Genomic DNA, 27078 nt, shown 5'->3' on the forward strand with positions numbered 1-27078 from the left:
GTATAGGTATGTAACTTATGTTTGACAATTTTATGAGCATTACAAGCAGCAAATATTCATACTAATATTATAAATGCGAAAGTGTGTCTGTCCGTCTGCTACCTGTTCACGCTTAAACCGCTGAACCGATTTAGTTGAAATTAGGCATAGAGATAGTTTGAGTCCCGGGGAAGGACATAGGATAGTTTTTATTCCAGGAGTCATCCTTCCCATCTATGACGTAGGAGGAAACGGGGTCATTCGAAGCATGATTTTTGGGTGAAAAGGGGGGGTAGAAGTTTGTACGGGGAATTGATAAAAAGCAGATTGGATAAAAAATAAGCTACCCAAATTACTAACTCCACGCGGGCGAAGTCGCGGGCAAAAGCTAGTATTACATATTTATACAATTGGACGTACCGTGACGCGCAAAAACGCAACAATGCACATTAATTCTATAAAGTTTTTATTAAAATTAACAAAGCTGCTAGCCATATTTATTTACATATTTAAATTTAAGTCTAGCGTGCACGATCCATCAGACTACGAGTAATTTGCGGAACAATAATACAATCGTCTTTTAGAAGTTGACTCACTTGTTAGTGGTCCTGTAGTGTGTGTCTAGTGTGAATATTAATAAGTACGACTACATAGTGCACCACCGCTTGTAATACTTACTCCTTTCTTCGCGTTTTCGTCCTGAGGAAGAACTTTTAAGAGGTAGTTTCTCTCTGTGTCTGATATGCGGGGGTGCTCGGCGGAAGAGTCGTATATACAACAGGGAACCACGCCAGACACATCAAGTCGATTATATTCTAACTACAGGGTGGCCAACTTAGAGGTATACAACTTTTTTTTGCCGTCATTTTATTTTGGCGGTAAATATGACAGTTATTGCATGAAAATTAGTTTGTGTAGATACGGCAAATTTATTATGGAGCGTTTTACGACGGAACAACGTGTTTTAATCATTAAAAACAATAGAAACATTAAAAATAACGTTTCCCGGTCGATTAATTTCGAGAAACGGTGACATTGACTGGCCCCCAAGATCGCCTGATTTAACAGCTCCTGACTTTTTTCTGTGGGGCTATCTAAAGGGACGTGTCTATGCTAATAGGCCAACGAACCTTCAGCAATTAAAACAAAATATTCGAGACACTGTCGCTGAGATAACGCCAGAAATGTGTGAAAAAGTGATGAAAAACGCGATGAAAAGGGTTCGCATCTGCCATGCTGCTGGTGGACATTTGTCTGACATTAATTTTCCATGTGTAATTGCTGACCCTACATATTATATTTAACAAGAAATACTTAATATTTTTTATGTTTTATAGAATAAAATTTCAAAAATAAAGTGTATACCTCTTATTTGGCCACCCTGTAGTATGTAATACTTACTCCTTTCTTCGCGTTTTCGTCCTGAGGAAGAACTTTCAAGAGGTAGTTTCTCTCTGTGTCTGATATGCCCTAATACTCAGCGGGAGAGTCGTATACAACAGTGAACCACGCCAGACACATCAAGTCGATTATATTCTAACTAGTATGTAATACTTACTCCTTTCTTCGCGTTTTCGTCTTGAGGAACAACTTTCAAGAGGTAGTTTCTCTCCGTGTCTGATATGCCCTACTCAGCGGGTAATAACTAGTATGTAATACTTACTCCTTTCTTCGCGTTTTCGTCCAGAGGAAGTACTTTCAAGAGGTAATTTCTCTCTGTGTCTGATATGCGGGGGTGCTCAGCGGGAGAGTCGTATACAACAGCGAACCACGCCAGAGACCACATCACGCCGATTATCCCTGGAAATTGTAGTAGAATTATTAAACGAATTATGTATAAATTGTATATCATATGCATGTCAGAGTCAAAGTTAATGAAAATTGTTCAGAATGGATGGAAGTGACCAGAGAGAGTAAGCTGACAAAGTTTTGTGTTTAGTAAGTTTTGTACTCGGGAGGCCTATAAAACGCTTTTCCATTAGATTATATTTTTAACTTTTAAGTACAAAACGAAATTAAATTTACTTTAGCAAGTTGTGATTGTGATTCATTGGTGACTAGAGAAAATAATATTTACAGAATTACTTCATAAATATTATGTTAAAAGTTACTGTAATCTAAAAACGACTGAAAAACCTGCAGTTTTATTCGTACCCGAGTCGAAAGTGCCTAGTCAGTAGTCACCAACTATATTAAACATTACTTAATGTACATGCTACCTAAAGGTAGAAGTAGTAGCTTACCAGTGAAGTAGAAGGAGGATTCCCACCCCAGATGCGCGATGAGGAACCCGCAGATCGGCATAGTAATAGCCGCACCGAGAGAAGACGCTGCAGAAAGAAACAATAAGTTAATTAATATACTTAACAAGTTGGTTCTTTAATACTTGAATCATTCAGTTATGCATCTCACTATTCAGGATGTACAAACTATGGCAACTCACTATTCAGGATTTTTCGTCATTTTCAGGGTTTTTAGAAACTTCAACTAACCACTGGAAGCATGCAGAAATTACCCTCCAGGACAGTGTTTTTCAAAATGTGGGTCGCGACCCCCTGGTGAGTCGCGCAGCTTCTACCAGCTGTAAGGCAATACATAAGCAAAACATTTTGTACATACTAAGGGGGTCGCGTCATGAAAAAGGTTGAAATACTGCTCCAGGAAATATCAGGATTTTAGGGTGATGTCCGGACCTTTATACGGATAATCCATTTTTCATATGGCAAAAGAAATTCGCGTTTTTTAAACTATTTACAACAAGTGATGATGACTAATTGAAATCGTTAAGAGTGTGTAGTATATTTACTACACAAATATGTAAGCGCTGTTGGTTTTCCACATATTAAATAATGAAATAAAATTGAATCCATCACAATAGAGCAAGCCATATTCATTTCAATAAATTACAAGCTCAAATTACGCGGAAAATCACATTGTTAGATTAACTTCCGTAGCGAATTGTGCTGTGTGTGTCATTAGTACCACACGAGTGGCACTAATGACACTTGAATATTCTCAATAAATATTTTATACCTACACACGTTGCACATGGAGTGATAAATAAATCATTAATTGGTTTGGAGTGGGTTATTCCGACAATATCGATTATTCATTATCTTTCTTAAACATGGAGAATGCTTTTTATAATCTAAGATAAAGAAAAGCAAAAGAAATCATTAAATGATACGTTTTCCTGAGTTGAAATCATGAATGTTTTTTCATAACCCGTTTTTATTGTTGTAGTTCGGTATACGCTTATGGCAAGCGACCAAAACAAATGCCGATCCGTATCGGTCAATCACCAAAACAAATGCCGATCCGTATCGGTCAATGTCAAACAAGCCAAACAAATGTTTTGTCTCACTTGTTGACATGGAGATATTTATTTCATTACCAAAATATACAAGTTTGCCAAAGAGATCGCTTTTCTAGGTATACCTATTGTTTGTTTACAATCTCATGATCATCATCATCTTGGTCGTCAAGTTCTAACAATATCAGAGCAAGCGTGACTCATGACTCTGAACTACTATGCTAGAGTCTGTGTGAAATACATTCCACGGCTCTTCTCTTTCCGAGTTTCCACACAGACTCTATAGAAGAATGTTGGACTAATTTGCTAAAGTCTTCAGTCTTCAGACTCGGATATTCGGCGTCATTCAAATGTATTGGAAGTAAATAAAAACAAAACAAGCGCTTGGGTTCCGATTAAATATAGGTAGGTCCATAGTTACATGAACAGCAATCAAACGTCACAGATCATATAATACTAGTACAGATACCCAATCCCATACTAAAAACGCGCACCGTCCTAAGTAGCAAATACTTGTAGGCAATTTTTTAGTTCACAGTAACAAACTAGATGGCGCACGGAGCCCCACGGAGCTAATAAAACTCTTACGACAAACATGCGTTGAAATGGCGTCAAAACACCTCTCGCGCGACATCTGTTGTAGCTTTCACGCACTAAACCTACACATCACATTCATTTTTAAGGTCAATCATTACTAGATGGCGTTTCAGCCATCGGCGACAAAATTGAAATTTATTTACATATCATAATTTACGATTATGAAATCAATTTGACTTTTTAATTTTTTTGTTAATTTTTTTGTATTGTAAATAGAAGTTTGAATGGGTACCTACTTTAGTATAGGCGAAGGCGTCAAAGTTTCGTTACAAATCACAGGTCGTATTCTTATCGCTTACCTTGCTTCGGCAAATCGGCACGACAAGCGTTCGGGTAAACCAGCATAACTGTGACTTTGAGATACACAATAATAATTCATAATCAAAGAGGACTCTTATGCTGGTTTGAAGGTATCTAGTAGGTACCTATGCTTCACATTAGGGCAGAAAGAACACGGCATTGCGGTATGATCTGTTTTAATAAAATAATTCTTGGAGCTAAGCGTTGCATTGCCGCGTGCCGTCCACATGGCCTTGAGAGGCCCAAAGCCCAATGTCGCGCCGACGAAACAATCTATTTTTAACGTCCGTTAAATAAAATCGAAAGTAATAACTTGAAAAAATATGCGCATATTAAAATCTAAATTTATATGTGACGTTATCTATGAAAATGGATCTTATTCTCGATGGCGCTTACGCCATTATTGACGATGTTCAGATATAAATAAAAGGCCACGCGACGCCGTGCGGCGTAAGCGCCATCAACAATAAGGTCCCTTTTCATACATAATGCCCCATATTAGTACCTAGAGATATAGATATAATACTACGCGGTATTTTCTTAGATTTATTATGAAATAAAAAACCGGCCAAGTGCGAGTCGGACTCGCGCACGGAGGGTTCCGCACCATAAACAAATATCGTCGAGCCAAAACAAGCAAAAAAACGGTCACCCATCCAAGTACTGACCCCGCCCGACGTTGCTTAACTTCGGTCAAAAATCACGTTTGTTGTATGGGAGTTCCACTTAAATCTTTATTTTATTCTATTTTTAGTATTTGTTGTTATAGCGGCAATAGAAATACATCATCTGTGAAAATTTCAACTGTCTAGCTATCACGGTTCGTGAGATACAGCCTGGTGACACGGTGACAGACGGACGGACGGACGGACAGCGGAGTCTTAGTAATAGGGTCCCGTTTTTACCCTTTGGGTACGGAACCCTAAAAAGACCATGTATATAGGAAAGGAAGGAGTAGGTATTTTGTAAGGATCACAGATCATATGTGACGTTATCCATGAAAAGGGACCTTATTGTCGATGGCGCCTACATCGTTATCAACGATCCGGTATAAATACAATGCCGCGCCACGCCGTGCGTCGTAAGCGCCATCGACAATAAGGTCCCATTTCATAGATAATGCCCCATAAAATACTAGTACATACATACATGCAGTTACCCAATCCGCCAATCCCATACTAAAAAAGCGCACCGTCCTAAGTAGCATATGTGACGTTATCTATGAAAAGGGACCTTATTGTCGATGGCGCTTACGCCGTTATTAACGATGCTCTGATATAAATACAATGCCGCGCGACGCTGTGCGGCGTAAGCGCCATCGACAATAAGGTCCCTTTTCATAGATAATGCCCCATATATGTACGTTGCTTTGCGTGTTTTACATTCTATTTCGTAATATTGCAATAAAAAATGTGTGTAACGTTTTTTTTGCCATGCTTTTAAATTAATAAATAAACTAATTGGTTTTCCGATTTATTCATTTTTTTATTTAGCTACTAAAAGTTTTGTAGCTTATTCGCTACGGCTATCATGAGTTGGCATTTGATGTTTAGGTATGCTAGCGACTGCATGAAGTCGATCGCAGTCTATCTCGCTCGCACTCGCATTGATGTATTGGTGCGATCGAGTTCACGCAGTCGGTGGCGTAAAAGTCAAATGTCAATTAATGGTAGCCGTACTTGTCCTATCATGTACAGTCAGCAGCAATAGTTGCTAAGCGGGCGAGGTGTTCAAAATAATCTTGACGCGACTTTATTGTTAAGTGAATAAGAGCGCGTCAAGGTAATTATGAACGCCTCGCCCGCTTAGCAACTTCTGCTGCTGACTGTACCTAAGAAAACATATATACAAAACGGATTAGTTATTAAAAATGTTACTCGAGCGCGCCAGCTATTGATAGTGTCAGTCGCGCACCAAGTCTCGGAAATAAAAAAGAGGAGGGAAAATAATAAGGGTATGCCGGTTTCCATGGTCAGGGTGTTTAACCCGTAAGTAGCAGGTCCACAACGTTACAAAAAAGTGACCTTGAATTACCTACTCGATCGATTTTTTTATATTGAAAATAAAGTGTAATTTATTTATATAATGAGACAGATATTTGTTCTTGAGTTATGGATATTTTCTATGTATTTAAGTATTAATTGTATATTACACATTTGTATCGTTAGTCAATTTGTGTAAGAATGTCCCTATAATATTTATTTATTTATTAAACATTTATTTCATGTTAAAAATTTACATTCTCGTACAAACGGCAGTAACACGATTTATTTTGTAGTATTTTAAAATACAAAAAGGAAATATTTGCACTAAAAACAAATATTTACAGCCGGGCTAGCCCATGATAGGCATTAGGCACGACAGTATCTCGCGGCGAGATATATTGCCCGTATGCCCGTCCCTCTTTTATTAACATGGTTAGAACTGTTAGAAGTTTCAAACCGTGCATGCTGTCCCTGTCGCTCCTATTAGAAAGAAGAAGAGGACGGCACGAATGACTGTCGCGTTCGTTCACGCCTATGTACCTAGTTGTATGGTAGTTTTCGTAAGCACACAGACGCACCTTACAATTAGTACTTAATCCGAGTGTGCGTGTGCACGTCGCTGTGCGGCCTTGAGACGCTGGAGCGATTGAGGACATAAGTACTCGTATTAAATTAAAAATAAATACAAACCTATAGATATAACACACCGTATTGTCAATTCAAGTTTGCAAACGCGCACTTTAGAAGCGAAACATCGACTTTTGACCAGTCATGGTGGTCATGACCTTGCATTGGAAATACGAACACCTAGGTAGCATTTTTTTCAAGGGTAACTCGCATGTCACATTGTGGCCAGTCCATGACCAAATCATGACCACCCCCATACTTCCCGTCGTAGTCATGAGTGCAGTCATTGTCGGAGTTTGTCCGTCAACAAAAATTCGACTAGGCAGGCCCCGCGACCCGCGAACACCGAATATTGCAAATTTTGGGCTCTTTTACTCACATTAAGTTGTAATTCGAGTGACAGAGATTATTTTAAACATCAAACTTCTATTAGATTATGTAATTAAAAGAACACTTGCATAGTCTGTGTTATCAAAATCGCTGTCAATTTAGTTTGTTCTACCTCATGAAGTTTACAAACTTCGATTTTCGCGGTTTAAGCCGATCGTCGTTTACAACAAGGAAATTAATAAACTGTAGACCTCGCGAGCATAGCTTAAAACTGAATAAAAAATATATGGGTACGCCGTTTAGAATTATTTAGAAAAACTAAATTAACAAAAAGTTTAATAAAAGATTGGAAAAATGAAACGAATACGTTTAACCCGTGCTTTGCACAAATAATAATACATAATACAATAATATAAGTGTAAACATTTACAAAAAGTTAGCAGCGCACTTTACTGGGGTTCGAACTTGGAACCTCCATGCATCAAAGCAACTGTTTGTAAACTGCGCCATGATAGCACTTAGCCAATTTGACGAAATTTGGCTACTTATTTTCGAGTAAAAACCTACATCTAAATACCGCCTATACCATTACAACATTTCTACATTTTTGCCAAGCACTGTAAATATATCTCAAAAAGAAAAGAAATGCTCTTATAATATTGATACGACTACATATTTGTTTCCGCAATTTTGAAATAATCACATTGAAAAAAAAAAACTATTTTATCCTAGAATCTGGTCACAAAATTTGATGAGAATCGGTTGAGAATTAAACCGAGGAGAACGTTCTCCTCAAACGAAATTTGGCCCGAGTTAAAACGGAGACCTTTGCAAACGCGTCGGTCAATAAAGGAGTAAAATGTGCGTTTGACTTGGACATCAAGCGAAATAAAAACTTGCATTGTGTTTAAAAACAAAGCATTCATTTCTTTTGAAAAACATCGGCTTACGAGTTTTTTTAATTTATATTTTAACGTCAGGCCTACTTTAAAAAAAAATAGGTACTCATTTAGAGTAGGCATGTTTATTGACCGATCTATTTTTTTTACATTATGTACTAAATTTCGTAATTCATAACTCAAATGTAATTATTCTAAATCAAACTCCACATATTAGAACCGTGGTGGCTCCATCTAGTGACAATATTCAATATTACTTCGACAGCTCCACATAACTGTCCTGCGCTGTTGTTCATAACGTAGTCAGTCGCGATATAATTGTGATTTCAAATTTTGAAAATTAATGCATTGAATTCGTGTTGTTATTAATGTTTGTATTTCATTTATAATGTTTTTAATTTATGACACTTTAAATGTCTCTTAATACATCTTAATCTGTAAGATAAAAATTTCGTTATCGCCGATTGTGACATATAGCGCCATCTATGATATCGATTTAAAAAGAATTATACGGCCTTCGGAATGGGAGGGCATGCAAACGTCAACATTGGCTACAATTTACGATACAATCTACTTAGTGCCCGACTTGAGTGTGTCCTATATTTTTTGTAGAAAATTTAGAGAATTAGATTCAGGTCAGCGCCGCAAATGTATTCTGAGCTGAATCAAATTAAAAACGACGCGACGAGTGAAAAGTCAAGCGGTTATATTTTTTTTTTATTTAGAACATGTGCAACATTTCAAATGTGGACGAATGCCGACCTCTGAAGGACTGCCAAAATGTTTTATCTCAATACCTAGCAAAATTTTACATAATCCTATAGTGTTAATGAGATCACCTATATAACGTTAGTTTACGGAAAAGATTGGTAAAGTAGTTTAGTTTTAGATTCGACCGAGATACATTACAAGTATAGTTCCTCATAAAGGACAAAACGACCATAATAAAATAAACGTTTGATACAATAACGATTCTAGTGAGTAAACATAAGAATAGAATGTAACATTCTCAGTGTAGGCCTTCAATAGTTTATAATTGAGTAATTAAATCCATTCGAATATCCACAAATTTTAATAACCACCGGAAATGTTGAATTTTGCGGTAAATTAACATGTTTCCGCGCATATTTAAACATGACGTTATTTATTAGTAAAAAATTAGGTAAAAGTTCTTTAACTTATTTAGTTTGAAATCAATGTAGCGATTATTTAATGAAATAAACTCCTAAATTATACGAATTTATGTTTTTCGGCCTCTTAAAAGTACTATAATTATGTAATAATACACAGTACACAATATGATACCAAAGCACAACTAAGTACGAACTGACTTCAAATATTAAGTATTAGGGCATTATTAGGGTTCCGTACCCAAAGGGTAAAAAACGGGACCCTATTACTAAGACTTCGCTGTCCGTCCGTCCGTCCGTCTGTCACCAGGCTGTATCTCATGAACCGTGATAGCTAGACGGTTGAAATTTTCACAAATGATGTATCTCTGTTGCCGCTGTAACAACAAAACTAAAAATAAAATAAAATAAATATTAAAGGGGGGCTCCCATACAACAAACACGATTTTTTTGCTCTATTTTTTGTTGATGGTGCGGTACCCTCCGTGCGCGAGTCCGACTCGCACTTGGCCGGTTTTTTTAATTTGCTGTTGATAGAGTTCCCTAATTCTGTACCTTAAAAGCGCAATTTCACCGTATGTCCTTAAAAACTTGCTTTAAAGGATTGATCACGTTAGACCGGGCCATGTCCGGGCCGGAGCTTCTGGAGCTTCGTTTCCTATGGAAAGCATCACGTGACGGTCATCTATCATAGAAAAGTAAGCGCCGGAAGCGTACACGGCCCGGTCTAACGTGAGTCATCCTTAAGTTGTTTCCTAATAGTATCTGTACAACGTATCCTCAGGAATTCTGGAGACCTTCACCACCAACAGCACAGCATACAAAGTAACACCCAAGTACAAGCATTTTGACAGTAAATCAAGGAACCAGCTAAATTTCACGCTCAATGCGAAGGCTGTTTCCTTATAAACTAATTCGCACGCACGCCGAAGGAGATGGAAAGATAATGCATGCGAATAATCTTCCTTAAATACGCCTAGACCTACTTCGGTGACAAGGTCGGTGCTTGTACGGATCCCTTTGTTTGACATAATTATTGAAAGTCATAATGTAATGATACTAATGATTGTCAGATTATCATTAGTCATAATTCTGAAACCTTAACGTTTCAGGGTTTTCGTAAGGTTTCGTTATCCTATAGATAGGTTAGGTTTGTTTTATGGCAATTAATCCTGAAAAGTTATGCGTTTCTGAGAAAAACCAAATTATGACTAACGAAAATGCGGACAAACAATACATTGTGACTTAAAACTTTATGGGAAACAATAGAGATTAGGGACCCGTGTTTTTATGGTGAGATTTGCTGGTCTTTAAGGCTTGGCCAGACACAGAGCGCGACGCAGCGCCGCGTCCGCGCCGCGTGATGCCGACGCGATGACTGTTCAAACAGGGCGCGCGCGGACCGCGTTCTCAACACGCCCTCATCGCGCGCGCGAACGCGGCGCGGCCGCGCGCCACCGCTCGCTGCCTAACGTCCGATCCGACTGATGTGACCCAGCGCGACGCGGCGGCCCGCCGCGTCCCGCCGCGTCCGCGCGGCGCAGCGCGGCGCGGGGCGCGACAGAAGCGGGGCGTGATACCGGCGGGACGCAGTCTGTTTGACGTCGGTAACCTGTTAGCATGTGCCGCGGTCGCGCGGCGCGGACGCGTCGCTGCGTCGCGCTCTGTGTCTGGCCAAGCCTTTACTCCTATTGTAGCACAATAGATGACGTTTAAAGAGCTATTGTAATGAAATTTATCTATTGACGCAATGTCTATGATATTGTGGAATTTTTTGACAGTAATTGGACAGTAAGCATTTGTAGTAAAAGAGTATTTGTATTGTATTGTAAGTACGTCACTGACCACTGACATAAATTTGTTATCACTATTATTTAACTATAATTATTTTAACTATTACCGACTCACAAAGGCATTACTGTGATATTATATCATGTTTACTACGATTGTACCTGCTACGTCCATCACTGCTAGTGATATCATACTGTTGTAAGTAGGTATAGCAAAATTGATTAGACCTATGATATGAGTCAAAGTTTACAAATATATAGGTATCTGATTCTGAAGACGCCGATATGCCGATCAAACCGTACTAAGATAAGAAACATTTGCCTTGTATATTTCCGTTATAAATCTGTAAACAAGTACTACGCCACTCAATCGTCATTATTATCGGGCCTTCGTTGCATCAGATTATGCATCTATAAAGCTTCTTTGTCGAAAGAGAGCAGTGGTAACGTATATATGTGATGATGGCAAACACAAATATGTATAGGTACATTTACAAAATGCAAATCATACAAAAGCAAATTGTAATTAAGAGGCTTACATTTTTAATAGTGATGTACCGACTATTGATTTGGCCGACTAGCCGACTAAACGGCGCTCGGATGGCCGATTAGTCGGCCGACTAGTCGGCTAGTCGGCCAGATCATTAGTTTGGTCTAAGTTCGGTTCAAATGCACTAAAAAACAATCGTTTTACCCTTTCGTCGCGCTATTTATCATATAGTAACGCTAAACAATTAAATAAAAAAATCCTAAGTTTATATTTCATACGGCAACCGCACAATCGGACATAAAAAAGCGACCACAAGGTCAATAATTTCAAACACAAGTTTTCGTAAGCACCCTAAATAAAAATTTGGGTAAAATAGGTAAAAAGCTTATGAAAATATGTGCTATTTATTACTTTTTGCCCTGTTTTTCTGTCACTTATAAATCCATAATTTTGGTACATCCCTAAATTTTTAAGTCTAAAGTTATACATAGCCAGTAAAGATTTTTTCTTTGAATTATTTACAGAATTCATTATTTAAAGTCATTTTCGTAGATGGGTCTTTAAAATGAGCGATCTTAAGGAAGCTTGATAGGCTACTTGAAGTTAAAACTATCGTTTCATTCATTTCCCTTGGGTATACATACTTTGATGGAAATGATTCCTTATCCCAGTTTTATTTTCTAAACAACTAATAGCCTGTACCTTTCAACGGAGATATATTGTTATTTAAATTCGCAAAAACTTCCTCATTGACATAAGGAACTTGTCTATCCGTTACTTCCAGAATGTTCTATGACTAGGCATCGCCAGTAATAATTATGCAAAGAAGGACTATTGTCACGAGATCTTTGTCATTGTAATAGTGTGTGGGGTTATTTGAAAGTCAGATTGGTCATAAAATGTTAAGCATGCTTAGACAAGCGTCCCGACAGCTGTTGTTAGTCATACAAAACACTTGACGTATTTTATTTATTATTATTGGGGTGGTATCGGGCCTTTGAGTGTCACGTCGACCAAGTATTGATCTATTGTGACGGCCCTTTAAAGTTCATTACTAATGCCCGTTGCATCCAGAAAATTACAGATGCTTTGGGCCGTAACGTTCTGTACCTCATAGGGTTGCAATACATGCCGCCCTAAGTAGGTACTTCTTTTTGACATTAGTGGTCCACAGGAACAGAGAATGTGCATTGCAGTCTCCTCTGACTCCTGGCAGAACCTGCATGTCGCATCTTGTTTCTTGCCAATTTGAAACATGTGCTTGACGTAGGACAAATTCCTTAAACAAATGTAGAATTTGATTCTCTACGCAACGTGCAACGTACGTTTTTAACACATTCACTGTCAAGAACACGCTAGGTGTGTTCATTTTGTATTGGAAATCGAGGGAGCTTGGCACCGAAAAATTATAAAGTAATAAAGTAAATCTTATTCCAAAATAGGATGTGGTATGATACTGAGGATGCTGGCAGCATTTCTTCGCAGAATCGCATTATATGTTTATTCGTTTGAGAGGAAGCTGCCAGCTCTTTTATCCCAGGTGACGTCTACCAGCCGTTTGACCAAGGCTTGAAACCCTGTCAGGGCCAATTTGTCTAGAAAAGAATAGGTTTTATAACCAAAACCGCCGATTATATTTTATGCTGAGTAAACGCCCGCAGTCATGCCGAGGTTCTCTCAGTAACAGGTAAAGACGCAGCCCTATAGGCAAAGACACTAGATATAGATAGGTATTAATATTTATTACAAGCTATTGGTATGATAAATTCTACTTGTGTTATTGTCTAGCTAGACTCTAGAAGGCCAATTTTGTGTCAGAGGCTCTTCCGCTAGTAAACGCTTTTAATTTCATATTGCATTCATATTTCAATAAAGCATAATACTCAGACATTAAACAGTTATAAGCAATTATAGAATCGATTAGGACAGCAGGTGAGTCAAGCATGTTATCTCATTATCCGTCACACTAGGTACGTGTTGTACTGAGTTACACGTGCCTTCAGTTTAACAATGTAACGCCACACTGTGGTTACTATCTAAGTAATTATATTTACTTCTAACTGAAAATACGAGACATTTCCCCTTTTGTGCCTAACTAATACTACGTATTACTGCGAATCAGACGACGGATATCGCACCAAGTAAAAAAATACGGAACCCTAATAACAATTTTAATGCGTCTGGGTTAGCCTTATTCATGACTATTCCAAATTTCAAATCGATAGCTTAAGTAGTTCTCGACATATTTAGCGATGTGACAGACAGACGGACAGAGTGAACAGAGTCGCAAATAACCTTTTTGGTACGGAACCCTAAAAATAATCTAGAATAAAACAACGTCAACGACAGATCGGTTTTCGACCCACCCACACTGGGAACAAAATCCCGTCATAACCTTGTAATGTAACACGTGCGGTTAAAATAGCCCGCAGTTTCTCGGAACACCGCTTAGCAACTGTTGCAGGGTTAAATCGCGCGGTCAACTATAGCCGGCCAATCAGCGCGCGCGAACGCCGTGACGTCAGCGACCACGCCTGCGCGCGCCTCCACGCCGCCATGCCACTTTCGAACGCGATAACAATTCAAACGCAAGCGCAATTAGACCGTTATTCGTAATGCTTAGAGGTATTTTGCCTTTGGTGAGCCAGATAAAGCGTGATTTCTAGATTTTTAGGCCTAACATATGCTACAATTGCTTGCAATTCCAAGGAAGTCAAAATAAATGAGCGTTGCGAAGTCATTTCCTAAACCCCTCTTGAAGAACCCTAACCCTACTGTAGTTCCTGAAGTCCTCGGTTGAAAGCTGTTCTCAAAGACAAATTTTGGTCAGAGGAAATTCAACTAAAAGATCGAAACCTTTCTTGTGCGACGATTAACTCGTGGGTTCCAGCTCTTTGGCACAACGGCGTGTGTGTATACGGGTGTTTACAAGATTGGATGAGGCGAATGCTCGCCAGCCTTCAGGAAATACAACCGCTGACGTCGATCGATTGTTATTTCGATAAAGACCCGCGGTCAAGGCAAAAATTATTAGAATTGCGAACAATTATCAATTGGCGACTTAAATTGTCTGTTTTCATTTCGCAATGGAATAATTCACGTCATCCTGTTAATAGATCATTCATCATCTTAATTGATCCGTCGTCTTTGACTCCTGACATTGAATACGCAAAAGTTAGTTAACTATACAAACACGTGAAGAATCAACTAATTACCGAATGAAGTCATAGTTCTTTATGACTTGGAAACAAAAGTTGTGTCTTGTCAGAAGAAAAGAACGGAACAGTACATGGTATGTTTTTATATGTAGGTACCTACACTACACCTACGGATATTGTTATTTTCATTTTCTGTTTCATATTGTTTCGAATCAAACAGAAAGAGACCTTAGCCTAACACAAAGCTATTAGAATCAGGGAAGTTTTTGTTTCATTAACTACGACATAATAAGACTGCTGGATTATAAGATTCTTCTAATTCATTACAAGTTTTACAGTTGCATGACTGACGCGTCAGTTTCTTGGAATGAACGGACAGGATTCAATCAGCGTATTTAATATTATCAGTTACGCCCACATTTAATATTATCGACCATTAAACGGAAACCGCAAGCTGTCCACAGTCCACAGCACAGTTGATGTCACTCATCTTGCAACGTAGTTTGATTAGTTGCTAACTGCGTTGGGATTGTATTAATGACGCATCAAATGTGTGGTTAGCTATTTTTAACACTGAGAAACCGCACTACATTGTTCCGTTAATAATACAGCCCTATTTATTTAAATGAACGCTGTAACAAAGCCTAAGGTTCATGTGCTCGGCATGTGCTCGTGTGCTTGGCAATTGTTTTTAAAAATTGTATTTTGATTGAAGCCGGCAGCGACGCCAGCGACGGCACCAGGGCTTAGGAGAGCTACAACACTGCCCAATTGTTTATACTTACTGTTGCTGAACAATTAATTACCCATCATGTTTGAGATGAACTTGGAACTGTCCATTAGCGGGATTTATTTAGAAGTCCATGTAGCGTCCAATACTGCGGCAGCCCCATGACATAGAAGGATGAGAATTCTGGCCTGTAATACGATAAAGAATTATGACTTACCCATCATATTCGACATGAACTTGGATCTGTCCATTGGTGGAATCCACTTAGAAGCCATAGGCAGGATGGCTGGCCATGTAGCTCCTAGTAGAAAGCCTAAGAGGACTCGAAGGGCGACAATCCATCCAAAGCCCGTAGCAGCAGCAGCAGGGCTTAGGAGGGTGAGGATGCTGGCTAGTAGGGTGCTGTAGCCGAATACTCGTCTGTAAACAAATTATTGTATTAGTTTTGAAGCAGATAACCAACTAAGGTAAACTTTCTAGAGCCCGAACTTACTTATCCTGTCACCTCTACTTAAGTTTTTAAAAGATGATATGTATTTGGACAGTGAAGAGCACTCGGACCTCTACCTTATGCTGTTTTGGCGACGAAAGGCTGCATTTCCACTGAGGCAGAGGAGCGTATAGATGAGAGGAATCAACCATCTCCGCTTCAACGGAAAGGCAGCCTAAATAAATCTTTGCTTCCGATTCCGTGTTTTCCTAATAGGCGATCAAATATTCAAACAATAGATAAGTTCCGTATGAATCAATTTGTTACTCTGTCAGGGCTCTTATCTTGTTTAACTAGGACCCTTTCCAGTTGAACTTTGACCCAGTGGAGTAACTACACCTAATACTTTTCTCGAAAAAGTCGCTAACTCATCGTCAAACAATGTCCCAACTGTCCCAGCTAAACTCCTTTCTTCATTTTGCGCATAGCAACACCAAATGCTGCGTGCAACTAACCAGTAACAATATTGACCACCTACATCGCTTTCATAAAAAACACGCAAACATTTTACGAGTGACACACGACGCGATAAGCGATGCGGGCGATTGGAATGTTCCACGGGTTTTCAGTAGCATTATCAAACATGATTCAGACTAATGGTTCAGAGAGTTATACGTATAAACTTAATGGTAAGTTACCAAGATCATAAAGAACATATAAATTATTTTTGTGAATTATGATTTACGTGTCTTTTGGACAATGTTGATGACAACTGGTGTTTTACCAGGTGTGTTGTAATTGTTACTAATATGACTCTTTAACGAAATCGCTATTGTTACGTTACTGATAGTTATAACTAAAAAGTACCGTCCCTCAGACTCCATTTGCAAGACTTAGCTAATAGGAGACAAAGTTTCCGGGTGATGCGAAAGGTGGCGAAAAACTCTGTCTGTTCGTCTGTTACTATTTACTTTATGTCACTGATTAACCGATTTTCTGATTTCTGATGTTTCAGCATGCCAATTAAAATCAAATAAGGTACCTCACATACTATTAAGTAAGTTCTTCGTTTTGAGTTTTTGAGTTCGTTTTGAGGTGTGTTCCATCAGGAAGGAACCACCTAGGAACACTATTCCAGTCAAATTGCAGACTCCTTTAAATAGTTTTATTGGATTTCAGCCGTGGAAGTAACAAGTTATGTATTTCGTCATGTTTTTGTCATTGGTCGGGTTTTTTCCATCATTGGACTGCCCCACTGATAGCAGGGACTAGAGAACAATTTATAATATGTGACGTTATCTATGAAAAGGGACCTTATTGTCGATGGCGCTTACGCCATTATTAACGATACTCCGATATAAATACAATGCCGCGCGACCCTGTGCGGCGTAAGCGCCATCGACAATAAGGTCCCTTTTCATAGATAATGCCCCATATAAGTTCAAGAAAACTATCAATTCGTAAGCTAGAATGCCTACTAAACTAATTAATAATTACATATACGATTCATTATCAGAAGATAGCGGTATTTTATTGTTTTATTAGAGTAAGTAATTGACAATGAATCACTTGACACACCTTCATGTGAGGATGATTCTAACTGGATGGTACCTACTACAGATATATTATAAAGGGGTACTACTTTAAATCTAAAATAGACTTGAGGCATTGTACCAAGGATGCTGGCGGCAATTCCTCGTAGGTTTTTGGCATAAAATCATGCTTCAGCTGAAGGTGATGCGGTTTCGGCCGAAACTAGATCAAAACCGAACCTTCCGCGTCAGTTTCGACAATAAATCCGGTTCCCGTCGAACTCCTGTCATTTTTTCTATTCATACATACTATACCTACACTAAACACCATCTCACAGAAGAAAAGACGAGCCCCTGAGCGTAAAATCATAAACATATTACAAGTATTACATTCAATTGACTCGTATGACGTTAGCAACCATAATATGACCTAAATGACTGTCAACATGACAACATAAATCAAACTAGTCAATTAAATCAACGATCACAAACGAAGCATTGTGCGTGTGCGCATCAAGTAGGTACCTATCTTTATCTCATTGGAATCAATTATCATACAAGTCGGTACATATGATATAGAAATAAGCTCGTTGACTTTCTGACCCCTCTATTGGTTCTAGAAAGTTCGGCGTCAATGTAGATTCATAATGTCATTTGTAGAAACTGAGCTTGCCAAGTCTGAATGTAGGGTATGACCTAAATATGCTGACAGTTAATGATGATGATCATTTCTCATTGATAGCACTTTCAAACCTTCAATCATACTAGTTCAAACATAATCAAACTGGTTTCTATGTTGCTGGATTCGTCAATCTACGAACTCAAAACAAAAACGGCCGTTTTAAGTTTGGACGCATAGATTGACGAATCCAGCAACATATAAACTAGTTTGATATATTCAAAAGGTACTTTAATACAAGATACAGTACGTAGCGGCCCCCTTTTTTTAAATATATTTCGTCAAAAAATAATCAAGATTATTTAGCAGTGGCGCTAGTGTGCACGTTGATGGGCTCTTTATGGAATAAGGTTCCTGTTATTGGTGATTATCTGAAATTCTTCAGAGACTTAACGCTATTTTGCTGCAAACCTCTTTATCTGATAAAAGTCTGCCTTACAAAGATGATCGTAGATGAGAAGAGACGAGCGGGAATCCACCAATAGATACATTGAAATGTTAATTCCCGCACATCTCTCATGTCCGTCTCAGTGGAAAAGAACCTTTAAAACACCTTTAAAAGTACCCATACGCTAATCCAAACCGGTCAACAGTCAACCCGTGACTGTGACTATACCGTCATGACTGACAGCCCTCAGTAATCGATGATAATTGCACTGCCAATGCCAAATGCCAATGCCCCGGCTTCCACGAAACCGAGTGGCGGGGCCATAATTCGCATTTCAAGGGTTAACTTCGTTTTGCACAGCATGATTTTGTTGTGCAAATAAATCTAGACTTTCAGAGGACTAAGTAAGGTTGGAATTAGATTTAGATCTTAAGTTGTTGTTAAAAGTTATGAATTAGGTGTTTCACGGGCGGTCAACGAACTCGATTTTCGGTTAAATGCACTTTTTGTTTCACTGTCTGGGATATAGAAAAAGCTAATGACGGTGGGAAACCACTGTTTTTGCTTGAAAATGAAGCAAAAAGACTAAGTATTCATCATCAGTAATTCAGAAAAACAGAGAAATTTTCCATTCGATTTTCTATAAGCGAGAGGTACAATTTAAAACTAAAACTAGTGACTTTGCTACGTGGTTACACGATTACATAAAGTTAGTTCGGAACCCAGTTGGAAATCCCGAATAGAATCGATAGCTAATTTATTCCTTGACGTAATTATCATATGCAATTGGGTGGTCCAACAATCGGGCCGTGTCAATAGACAATGGACCCGTAGTGACGATGATTTGAAAATATTCCGAACGGAAACCTGACCTAATAACATTAGGAAAGTTTCGTGTTTATTCCAAATTACATACAAATTATAGTTATACTTATCAAAATGGGGCTCTCCACTGTTTGCACGTACCCAATGCGTACTTAGTTTCTTCGGACATCCGAGCAGAACAGGATTAGTCTGGAGAAATTTCATGACCACTGGCCGCATAACAAGGAAGCGTAGGCGTAGGGACACAGAATAAATAATAGTACTAGGTACAGAGATTCACTCTCTAACAAAACGCGTCTATTACGACAGATATGCCAAGCGCGAGCAGGCGCCCCCGTTCCGTAGCGGTACGCGGCAACTACTATGGCTATCCACCAAAATTGGTGTGGGCCGCATGTACATTTAGGTACTTGTAGGGACGCGACGAAATCGCGGAGTGAGCCACGCCTGGTAGGGATAGATGTATGGCCAATGGGCGGACAAAATAAAGTCAGTGATTCAAGCCACATTACAGCCTAGCATACATCGGAACAAGATGGCTTGGAGAGCATTGGCGAAGAGTGTCAACAGTCGTACATTCGTAAGTCATGAGGATACGACAAAGAAGAAAGATAGTTACGTAACCTAAATATGCGACTGAGATCATACAATTTGGTATGCCGGCACTATAGGTACGACTATAGGAGGAGGTAGGTAGGGACCTACGATTACTAACCAAAATACCGCAAAATTCCGCAGGATGCAGTCAACACAGCTACATGACCTCATGTAGGCCAAAACAACGATTTTTCTCGTAATTTAATACCTATCCTATGGGTCAAAGTGCAAACTTTTTAGACATTATTTTACTTGCAAATCATTCTCGGAATTGTAGTGGGTAGTCGCATTAGGTATTAGAGGAAAAAACTGCGCTGGAGTAAGAGACGTATCAGGTAACCTATTTATCAAAAAGCAAAGACATACGGTTCTAACTGCGGACCACATCTGTTGGTTGCTTAAGTCTACCTTGCTACTAAAGCAGAGCTGTGCAGAGATGAGAAGAGACGCGCGGGAATCAACCAAAATCATTGGTTTTAAACCAGCGGAGCCAAGAAGAGATGTGGGTTGGAACGTCACGTCTCCTTTCATCTCCGTCTCACTTGGAAGGCATCCTAATCAGCCCTCGTGAACAAGAATAGATGCTCACCTGGCCCCGATGATTTCAGCAAGCCGCCCTCCCGGTAGTTCTGTCAGCACGTAACCCCAGAAGAAGCAGCCGAGAAGCATGTTCTTCTGTGTCGTGTCCCATTGGTAACGGGTCTGCTCTCTGTGCGGATGCTGCAAAAAAAGTGGTAGGTATTACAATGCTGCTCAGTTACTCGTATTTTTTTTTAGTTTTCGTAGCGATAGTCTTAAATGAGGACCACCAAAACTTTTAGAGACACGGTAAGCGTCTTCCGAGCAACGGCGTCTAGTCAATGGCTGCTTCTTGCGCAACATTTCAACAATATTTTCCATAGCGTTAACTAGACGCCGACGCTCAAAAGACTTGGATAATTAAACCTACGTCTCGTACTGATGCATGTTGAAGTATTTTTAATCAGTTGTACTTATTTACATACTGACTGACCGGAAGCATGCAGGACTTGTTAGCAATCACACCGGAAGCAAGGGATTGGCTACTCCATTTAGATATTAAATTGTAAATATGTATTTCATTTCTGTAAAGCCATACGACATAATAATAATAACATACTGACTGGAACTTGTCTTCCAGATTTGTGCACACCGGCAACGCAAGACAATGTGGAGACGATAGTTTGTTGCACATTTCTTTCCAATAGAAAAAAAAATTATTGATGAAAGAATCGGCACCTTGATTTCTGAACTACCTACCTATCAAAAGCTAGTTCAAGGTATGAATATCTGTAACCAGTTTTCCTTGATATTTCTGTTTTTGACCCTCCCATTGTAACTAAGGTTAGATGAACTGTAAAACCTCATTATACATGTAGCATTATGAGGTGCATGTTTTACAGATAATATCTGGGTGACCGAGCTTCGCTCGGAAAACATATACAAACTCGAAAATGCGCGTTTTCCCAGAGATAAGACCTAGCTAGATCGATTTTTCGCCCCCGAAAACCCCCGTATAGCAAATTTCATCGAAATCGTTAGAGCCGTTTCCGAGATCCCCGAAATATATATATATAAATAAATAAATAAATAAACAAGAATTGCTCGTTTAAAGGTATTAGATTAGATAGATATATATAAGTACAAATTTGTATCTTATTGCATAGTAATAACTAATAAGGTATATTTATCCTTGAATGAACAATGCACCCACATCTTATTAGATGTCTCTCGTGTGAATATTCATTAAATTAGTCAACTCTGAGTCATGAACAGTTAACCTAGTTGAGATGTGAATCAACTTGTTGCTAACTGAAACGAGTGAGTCGTTCGACTGATGTAAACATAGAAATTGAAAACAGAAAAGTACATGTTTACCTAATTGTTGTTCTATTAGGAAACAAATGAAATTGTTTTTAATTTTATGAAAATGTGCCCTGCGGCGGTAGCACGGTCGCATTTTTATCGCTTGTCACCATGCCTGTCACGATCTAACAAGTATGTAAGTGCGAAAGTGACGGGCTAGTGACAAGCGATAAAAGTGAAACCATGCTGCGCCCACAGGGCAGGAATCGACCAGCGTCTTCTGCATTCGCAGAACAGCAAACGCCTAGATCAGCGGTCGGCAACCCGCGGCCCGTGTACCTGTCACTTGTGGCCCGCGAGCCTCCCTGGCTATTTTGTATGTAATATTGACAAACGACAATGTCTAGTCTAGTCATAAATGTTAACAAAGTGAGGCGCGAGTCAACTTCGTTACCTACTATGTGGCCCTTGGCTGCTAAAAGGTTGCCGACCGCTGGCCTAGACCACTTGAAAAAATTCTACCAAAACCGTGCGGCCCAGGGGGCCTACCGCGAAAATCATAATTCGCAAATTGGGGAGATCTTTCTCTTTTACTCCAATGAAGGCGTAAGAAGAGTGACAGAAAGATACCCGCAATTTGCAAACTTCGATTTTCGCGGTTATTGCTCAGGTGGCCAAGAGGTCGAGCGAGCGGAACCCTCGGCGTGAAACCGTTTGACACTTTGACAATTCATTTTCATACTCACATTAGTTTATCTTTAACACACTTAGAAAGAAACACATTAAGGTAATTATGGCTAATTATTAACAACAGAGGAGTGTATTTCCAAAGACTTATTTTTATATGGTTTTTCATAAAGAAATAAGCCCTTTTAAACACACACTCCTCTTAAGAATTATTTACTTAGAAGTGGCCAGATAAATGACATACTTGTCTTTAAATGCGTTTCCTAGAAAATACTTACATTACACAAGACATGATGTCAGTTTTTTAAAGCCTATTAACACAATGTAAATCTCCTTTTCTCAAACATGCACTGAAATGTCGTCGCTCCGGGCGTTATATCAGGCTTCGAAGTATCACGTTTAGGGCGGAGCAACTCCAGAGAACTGTAAAGGAATTTCATACGAAATTGAAGGCCTAGGCCGGGAAGTAATTTTTTTTTAATTCTAATGTAAACATGGGGTCTGTGTCCATGAACAGGCTAAACAGCCGAATTATATTTTTTTTTTATATTTTTAGTGAACGAATCGTTATCGGACCAAAATATCCGTGTTAACGCCTGTTATACACGAACGTACTGATATTAAGAATACGAATCTGTATGATTCAATGTGTTGATGAATAAATTTAAAATTTTGTCTATACGTAAGTCATCAGAGACCATAGACAATATTTAAAATCCTCTGCATTTATTTTATTTATAGAAATTGAGATTATTATTATCAGATTGTGTATAATGGCCCTAATAAGGTCTATTCGAACACACGCAAAATACGGACGACTTCCGTAAAAAAAAACAATTATGGCGGGATTGGAAGGAAAATTAAAAAACTTTTGTTGTGAAGTTAGATTTTTATTATAAAGATTATAAATTTGTTTTTTTTTTGAGTGGTGTATTTTTTTATTTCATTGCATGTTTGAGAAAAGCACTATACATGCCTAGCCGTGAAAAGGTCTTGCCGGCTTCGTATCACTATCCGGCCTCCCTACGGTCGGCCGGCTATACCTACTCACCCGGCAAGCCCTTCTTTCCCGGCGTCTGCAGTAATGTACTATTTCAAGTGCCTTTTCAGAATTCGTCATAGAGTGGTCATAGATTATTTTTGTTGTGTCTGAAAGTGTCACTTCAAGACAATATTTTACGGAATTGTTTTAGGACTAAGAGGCATGCTTTTCTATGAAACCATGAGGCATCAGTTGATCAAAAAGATGAGAAGTACTTATTTCTGTCACATGGAACATGTCGGTAACATTGACCGGGTCGGTAACATTAGCAGTAGCATTTCGACGATGGCAATAGATTCTCTCGCAGCGCGTTCAGCAAGAAACTTACCTCAGTAACATTGAACATACTCGTATCGATAACATTAGCCATGTTGGTGACGTTGGTAGCGTTAATCCCGTGTGATCATTTCGATGATGGCCACAGCCCCACAGGTTCTCTCGCAGCGCGTTCAGCAAGAAACTTACCGCAGTAACATTGAACATTTACCGACATTGACCGTGTCGGTAACATTGGTAGTGTTGGTGGTCGGTATGATCATTTCGACGATGGCGATGGTCAGGTTCACTCGTAACTTACCTCAGTAACATTGAACATGTCGGTAACATTGACCGTGTCGGTAACATTGGTAGTGTTGGTGGTCGGTATGATCATTTCGACGATGGCGATGGTCAGGTTTACTCGTAGCGCGTAATTCAGCATGAAGCCGAGGAGCACCATAATGTTTAACACTTGGACGCATGTTAGACATCCTGTGGACAAAGGAAAATGGATTTAAAATGGAGCCAAACTGGTAAGATTAATATAACTAAGATTAACTCTCCCTGGGAGCCTAGCCAAGGTGACAATCGTTGATAGACGCCAATCGAAACTTTAATAATGTATGGAACTGGAAATAATGCAGTGACTGTTCGTAGCATCTGTCATTCCGTTTTTTTTCTATTAGTTTAGCGTTTGCCGATGTACCATCGCGAACCGCGATTGTCCTAGCTAAATTGGTTGTTCAATACCTTACGCTATGGAATTCTCATTTTAGCTAGAACTCTAAAAATGGCTCAACAATTGCGGTTCATAACTGTACGATCATCATCTTGGCTAGGCCCTCTGGCGTTCCAGATATAGTTTGTAGCTTTCTAATAGAGCCCGAAGGCTAATCCTATTGTCTATTGTTAAGTAAAACCGCTCGTGCCACGTGCCACAACCAGAGATGGGCATCATTCGAATAAACTTTTATCGGAATAATCATTCGAATAAACAATAATTCACGACTTTTTTATTCGCGGATGATTCATTCGCGAATAATTCATTCGCGGGTGATTCATTCGCGAATAATTCATCCGAGGATGAATCATTCGAACACTTTTCAAATGACGAATGATTTATTCGTTATTTCATTCGAAAGAAGAATATTTAAGTTTTTTGGCTTATTCCATTCAAATAAACAACACGAATAATAGCACGTTTCATATGACTTGTTCTTTTAATGTATATTTGTTCAGAAGTTAAAAATTGTTAAGGGTTAAAAGCTAAGCCCAAGTAGTATAATAAAAACCGTTGACACCGGGAGCCCTTAAGACTAACGGTGATTAGTTTAGCTCTGAATGAACATTATTCATACTAATTAGTGGTAAGCGCCGTGGGCCACACATATGGTAGATATTATGGTAATTAGTGTAATAAGTATAACTTGTAGTGGCTGTTTGTTTACCTAAATAAATGAAAAAAAAAAAAAAAAAAGGACTAGCGTGAACAATTAATTACTCACACACAAAGTTAGTAACTTTCTGGCCTGACCTAGAAAGAGATAACTGTATAATAAAAGAGTGAGAACACCAAATTTTCTTAGCAGTTGTTTGCTTCAGAGCGAATCTCACAACGCATTTATATTTACAGTTACTATTTAGGTAGTTGCATTGCACATTACAGTTGCCAAACTTTCTAAACCGTGAAAAGTTAATAAGGTATTCGAATAAACAAATTATTCGTGGCAATTCATTCGACGAATAAATTATTCGCGGATAAATTATCCGACGAATAATTTATTCAAATAAGAATAATCATCCGACATTTTTATTCGTCATTCGCGATAAATTTTGTTATTCTTATTCGTTATTCGTCATTCGAATAAATTTTGCCCATCTCTGGCCACAACCACCTGCATAAAAAATCGGTACTTCGGTTACTGAGTGCCGGCTAGTCGAACGCTACAGAACCAGTCTAAAATGTGTCATCGAGATGCGTAACAAAGGCGCGTTATCGGAGAGCGCACCTACACTGGTTTTTTGAGCGTTGGACTAGCCCGCGCTCAGGTGCCAAATAGAATAATTAGGACCCTTTTTTGCAGGTAAGTAGCACGTGCGGTTTTACTGAACAATAGACAATAGGATAAGCCTTCGGGCTCTACTAGAAAGCTACAAACTATACCGCAGGAGTAACGAAGCCCTAAAATACCTATCCGCCATCCGAGTACCAATGAAATGTCGCAAAATAGGGCAGAGTGGCGTTCTCTTGTGTCAGAGGCCAAGATTTTGGGTCACTGGCTAAAGAAGTCAGCATTATGTGCTTTTTAACTATGTAATTACAGTCAATTCAATAAGAAATAAAAAATGGACATCGCTTCGCCACAACCACCAACTTCCTTACGTAAATTGACTATCGTGGGAAAACGTTTATTTTAAAAATAGCGAATCCCACAGAGATCAAGTTCAATGTTTAACGGATGTTTAAAAACTGTGTCAATTACATTATCTAATCGTTATCAAATGACAATAACAATATTAAGAATGTAAGAATTAATGTAAGAATTAGTTTAAGTTAGCTTAAGTTACTTATAAGAATTGCCATGCCCTTACGGGGCTCATGTTTGAAACTTTTATTTCATAAGATCTTATGTACAACATGAAAGCAAATAAACTACTTGAATACTTGAATGAGTCAAATGATGAGCAATAAATGTTTTTCTAGCGCCTGACAGCGCGCAGATGATTACATTACAATGAATGCACATCGTATTACTAAAAGGATTATATTTTCTGCACTAACAACTCATATTGCTAATTCTACGAAAAATTTGTCCGTTGACACATCTGTGCCTAATTGCCGCGCACCGAGCGAACTCTGCATGGATTTGCAATGACAACGTGTGACTCTTTTATGAACTTCAAATGTCTATTTTTCAAGTGTTCAATTATCATTCAAAAGATTAAAGTTAGAATTAGAACCACTTTGCAAAACACATCCGTCTGACGGATCATAACTGGCATCCGGGTGTAGCCTACGCTGGCTTTCAGACAAGAAAAGGTCGAAAAGCATTCATTCAGGGCTAATCGTCCCGTCAATAAGCGATACAAATGTCACGTTCTCTCTCGTTCTAACTAAACAAGTAAAAGCAAGCCGTCTTCCTTAGCAACAAGTAATCTGTTAGCTTCGCTTGCTTGGGCACGTTACGTCAAACCATTGTCACTATTGCATCGATCGCCCACTTTGTCGCCGAACTACCCGACCGCGGCGTTTAGATGGCACATTTTTGTTTATGGACCTTGTGTCTTGGTAATAAGATTTGGAATGACTTGGGATGTTAGTACAGTCGGAAATTAACATGCAATTTGGATGTTTACAGCGGAAGTTCCTTTGTTGTTAGTGTTTGGAGTTGTATTTGATTGTAGGTAAAAACTTCATTCTTAAATTTGTGAATGTGCGGGTAATTATGTTACTTTTACGGTACGACGCGACGCGACGGTCATCAAAC

At 38.9% G+C, this 27078-nt stretch overlaps 1 protein-coding gene across 1 annotated transcript in view; it reads right to left on the reverse strand.

Moving 5' to 3' along the window:
- LOC134654368 (sialin) overlaps positions 1 to 27078 on the reverse strand; it is a 76006-nt gene that overhangs the window by 25258 nt on the left and 23670 nt on the right. Inside the window, exons 2-6 of the mRNA XM_063509832.1 lie at positions 23910 to 24082; positions 20369 to 20499; positions 15546 to 15748; positions 2223 to 2309; positions 1643 to 1779 (exon numbers count right to left, since the gene is read on the reverse strand). Of these exons, the coding sequence (XP_063365902.1) occupies positions 1643 to 1779; positions 2223 to 2309; positions 15546 to 15748; positions 20369 to 20499; positions 23910 to 24082 (731 nt within the window). The remainder of the gene's footprint in view (positions 1 to 1642; positions 1780 to 2222; positions 2310 to 15545; positions 15749 to 20368; positions 20500 to 23909; positions 24083 to 27078) is intronic.

Source organism: Cydia amplana, chromosome 14 (assembly GCF_948474715.1).
Source record: "Cydia amplana chromosome 14, ilCydAmpl1.1, whole genome shotgun sequence".
NCBI lineage: Eukaryota > Metazoa > Arthropoda > Insecta > Lepidoptera > Tortricidae > Cydia > Cydia amplana.